At 30.4% G+C, this 4,643-nt stretch overlaps 1 protein-coding gene across 1 annotated transcript in view; it reads left to right on the plus strand.

The window, feature by feature from the left end:
* The first annotated feature begins 3,786 nt into the window (after nucleotides 1-3,786).
* The window catches only part of LOC104823499 (B3 domain-containing protein At2g36080), a 2,704-nt gene continuing 1,847 nt past the window's right edge, over nucleotides 3,787-4,643 (plus strand). The window contains exon 1 of the mRNA XM_010555090.1: nucleotides 3,787-4,423. Within this exon, the coding sequence (XP_010553392.1) occupies nucleotides 3,859-4,423 (565 nt within the window). The 5' untranslated portion in view covers nucleotides 3,787-3,858. The remainder of the gene's footprint in view (nucleotides 4,424-4,643) is intronic.

A 4,643-nucleotide genomic window follows, 5' to 3' on the forward strand; every position in this document is an offset into this window, starting at 1 on the left:
TATATATATATATATATATATATATATATATATATATATATATATATATAATCGATACTAACCTAACACAAAATTGAATATGTATATTTTTCAAAACCTTAAAAAAACATAAATTAAAAAATAACCGGATTAAAACTTAAATTATCTACGTCTAATAAGAATAATGCAATATTAAGTATCTACATTTAATCATTTCGACAACGTCATGAGTCATGACCCTAATTTGGTTCCGCAGTAGGTTCGCTGCAAATTGAGTTGTTATGCAAAATAATTAAGAATACCCCACGAGTCGAGTATGAAATGGTGCATAACATGGATTTTAGAAAACTTTATTGTCAGAGTTTCTAATAAATAAAAAAAGCATCAGTGTAGGCAAACAATGACTAATTAAATGCGATCATACACGTAGAAAACGATCAGTACAAAAATTGGTTTCCATGTGTGGGGGACATGGCATATGTCATGCATTGTTCTTGGCCTAATTCTCTACACAAAATCTTGTTCAATCTTAAGTAGAGTGCAATGAACATGTAAACAGGATCTGGACCTTACCTTACACATATCGGGAGACTACTTGACGTGTATATATATATAAAAACATAGATTAAAAATAATTAATGATTCAAAACTCAATGGTAGAGATGGACTTTATATATAGAATCTCTTTCAATCCATTTAAGATATTGTTTTGTGTTGCTTGTCACTCATCCTAAAATCGCTTTGCATATCTGATAATGATCATTAATAACCATAAAGTTTTTTATTTATTTATATGCAATTAAATACTCTAAACGATAACTAAGAAGTCACGTTGACTTCATGGTTCGGCCATTGCCACAGATAAATAATATTCCGAGATTAAGAATCAGTGGAATCTTAAGATGAATAATATTCCGAGATTTTATATGGTAAAAAATATAGATTATGATTTTTCGTTGCTGAACTTTGATGATTAAAAGTGTAATTCAACCTATTTTACTTCAAAATAAGCAACACATTTTTTCTTTTTTTAATTTTTGAGATTGGGCCAAAACCAATAATTAATATGACCATATTGAGAAAATGTCTCGCGGGTGAGACGAAAGCGACACAAAAAAGGATATCTTTAAGTGAGTTGGCAATGAGCATGATCAACATATCGAGAGGTTGGGGGTTCGACTCCTTTTTCACTCACCTATCGTCACGCTTACTCGAACAGCTTATCCGAATGGTAGCAACCGTCGTTCCAAAAAAATTAAAAAAATATATCAAAAAAAGAAAGCGGCACAAAAAAATATCTAGAGAGATCACAAAGTGGAGTTACAGAAAGTTTAAATAATATTTTTTGTTAATTTTTATTTACATATTTATTATTTTGTGTTCTTTTGAGATGGGAATCCGAGGAGAGGATTGAAACACGACTCAAACAAAGAACGAACCGACATTTGACAAATCTTATCTCTATCATCGGAAACACAAAGGTATCCGTTGTTACGATATTTATTTATTTTATTTATTTATTGGTATTCTACACAGACACGTATTTGTTTTCCAATTATACGTGTGAATAAAAAAAAATATAAGAAATAAAATAAGACATGAAAATTAATGTAACAGCCATGATACAGTGTCATGATTGCATGTGATGAAACTAATGACAAAACAATCTTCTAGTCTGCGACCGTCTCTGCTCTCCTTTTATCTCAAACTATGTTTTTTTCCTTACATTTTATTAATTGGAAGAAGTGAAAAAATGAGTTTAATTTTGTTTTTTTTTTGTCTTATATTCTGTCATCAAGAGTTTCCATTTTTAGACTAATATTTTCTACTCATATATATATAACAATGGACACTATATATCAATGTGTTGGAATTATTTCTAATTTAATGGTTTATATTATTATTGATAGTATAATGGTTTCTTCTATTATTAATAGTCTACAGAATTGATTCACTAACTCAAAGTGAAAATAAATCTGTTTATTAAGTGGTCTATTGAATAATTAAAATGGTATAATCAGTGGCCGGATCTAATTTTTTTTTTCAATGGATAACAATCATAAATATTATATAAAATATAAAAGCTAATAAAAAACATATCATCACAAAACAAAAATTTCGTTTTACAAATAAATTCTACGATCTTTATTTTTTTAAAATCTATCTATAACAATTTTATTTTATAACTATCTAAAATATATTTTTTCGATGAAACAAATTAAATAATCATTCAAAAACTGATCACCAATCTAACTATGCAAACTGTCTTAACAAAGTTCAAATATTTTTCAATAGTCGTGGTAGCAACATCACGGATAAAATTAAAACCAATTTATCAATTGGTTTTTCTCTTAAATCAAACATGAGATTTATATAAAAATAAATTTATTAATATGATAAAAATATAAAAAGAAATGAATAAAACATATAAAAAATTCATTTAAAATAAAATTCATAATACTTACCTATTTTTTATGATTGAATTTATAAATTTTTTTATTATCAAAGATCAAATAGAATTTTGGAGTTGGAAAAGAATTTAAAAAAAATGAAGGAGAATGTAAAATTAGTAGAAGAACAAATTGAAAATAAGATTTAGAGTAAAAAAATGGATCCACTACTTAAATTTTAGAGGGGACATTATATTACAATTTAAGTAAAAACGATAAGTAATATTTCTTTTTTTTTTTTAAATGTGAATGGGGGCAAGTGTCCCAGTTATACAAGTGTAGATCGGCCTATGGGTACAATTGTTTATTAATTTTTTATAGATAAAATTAGTATAAATAGATGGTTTTAGATCTCTAAACTTACAAGATTTTTCAAAGAATACACCATCGCATAAGTTTTATTAAAGTTTAGAAATATTCAAAACTATTATAACAATAAGCACTCAATGGCTAGAGATATGTGTTTTATGATTCAGTTTATATTTTGCATAATGATTTATATATATGTATTAAGTTTTATATGTATTGGGTATAATTTACCCACACAATGTACTATTTTACTGATATAAGTTTCGCATAATATGAGTGAACAGAAATAGATAGGAACAATCTTGTAGTAGATAAACTAAATTCAAATACGGAAAATGTATATTTTCCGATATCAAAATATTTCCAAATAAAACACATTAAACATTTTGGTCCCAAAAGTAATTTTTTTTTTTAAAAAGTGCTGGTTGCATGTCTTGTTGTGTTGTCTACGTAGTTAATGGATCGCACGTGCTTGGGAAGTCACTTAGTAAGAGCTATAGATCATCGAGGGATCTCACGACAACATGTGCCTCGCGCGGACAAAGTACACGTACATGCATGCATCGTGTACATACACCATGTCTAAATACACCTCAATACATATATATATATATATATGAGTGAAACAAAGACGCAATTATTGGCATTGGATTCTGATTATATAAAGACTTGGTAACCCTTTCAATGTAGTCTTATAAAGTGGAGAACGATATAGATAGTAAATAAATTTCAATTACTTCAATTTTTGGTTGTTACACTTATAAGATCTGAATGACAATTTTATTATTTATAGTTAACATTCCACCATCAAAACAAAGAACAAATACACGACGTCCATTGGGATACCAAATTCAAGCTATACGCCGCTAAACTCATATTGCCACAGATGTTGAACGCATAGTAGATATAACTGTCCACTAATAATTTTTTTCCCTAATGTAAAGTTTCTTTATACGTAGATAGATACATAATTACATTAATATATATATATATATATATATATATATATATATAGAACTATAAATGCATGGAACCCCTAGAAGCTCGTCATCTCTCCCATCGGCATTTGTCCTCAATCTCTCCCACAACTCTCTCTCTGATCTCTTCTCTCAGAACAGAAATGTCAATAAACCAATACACCACAGACTTAACCGACCATACATTCATGTGGCAGCACCAACAACAATACCACATGATGGAATCAAACCTCCAAAACGACATCGTTTTCGACGAAGACACGACCAAAGAACCTCTCTTCGAGAAACCCTTAACCCCAAGCGACGTCGGCAAGCTCAATCGCCTCGTGATCCCCAAACAACATGCCGAGCGACACTTCCCTCTCGCAAACGCAAACGCAAACGCAAACGCAGGCGCGGAGAAAGGCCATGTCCTCTGCTTCGAGGACGAGGAAGGGTGGCCATGGAGGTTTAGGTACTCGTACTGGAACAGTAGTCAAAGCTATGTGTTGACCAAAGGTTGGTGCAGGTTCGTGAAGGAGAAACACCTCGGCGCCGGCGACGTCGTCTTCTTCCACCGCCACCGTACGGACTGCCGGAGACTTTTTATCGGTTGGCAGCGGCGCGGCGGAGCCATTGGTCGGACTTCATCGTCTTCGTCGGAATCTTCTCGTCGTCTTCGGGGTCATATTCAATATTATGATCAGCCTGAATATCTTCGTCATGCAGGTACGCTCCCCTTTACAAAATATGAAAAGAGTATACATAATTACTAATTAGGTATTTTATTAAAGAAATCATTTTACGATAACTATGTGAATAAAAAAAATGTCATTTTAATTGCCCGAAGTTTCATATCTACGCAAAAGAGAAGGGTTGCAAATACTAGAAAACTATATATATATATATATATATATATATATATATATATATATATTTTTTTACACAT

Source organism: Tarenaya hassleriana, unplaced genomic scaffold, assembly GCF_000463585.1.
Source record: "Tarenaya hassleriana unplaced genomic scaffold, ASM46358v1 Cleome4, whole genome shotgun sequence".
NCBI classification, from domain to species: Eukaryota; Viridiplantae; Streptophyta; class Magnoliopsida; order Brassicales; family Cleomaceae; genus Tarenaya; species Tarenaya hassleriana.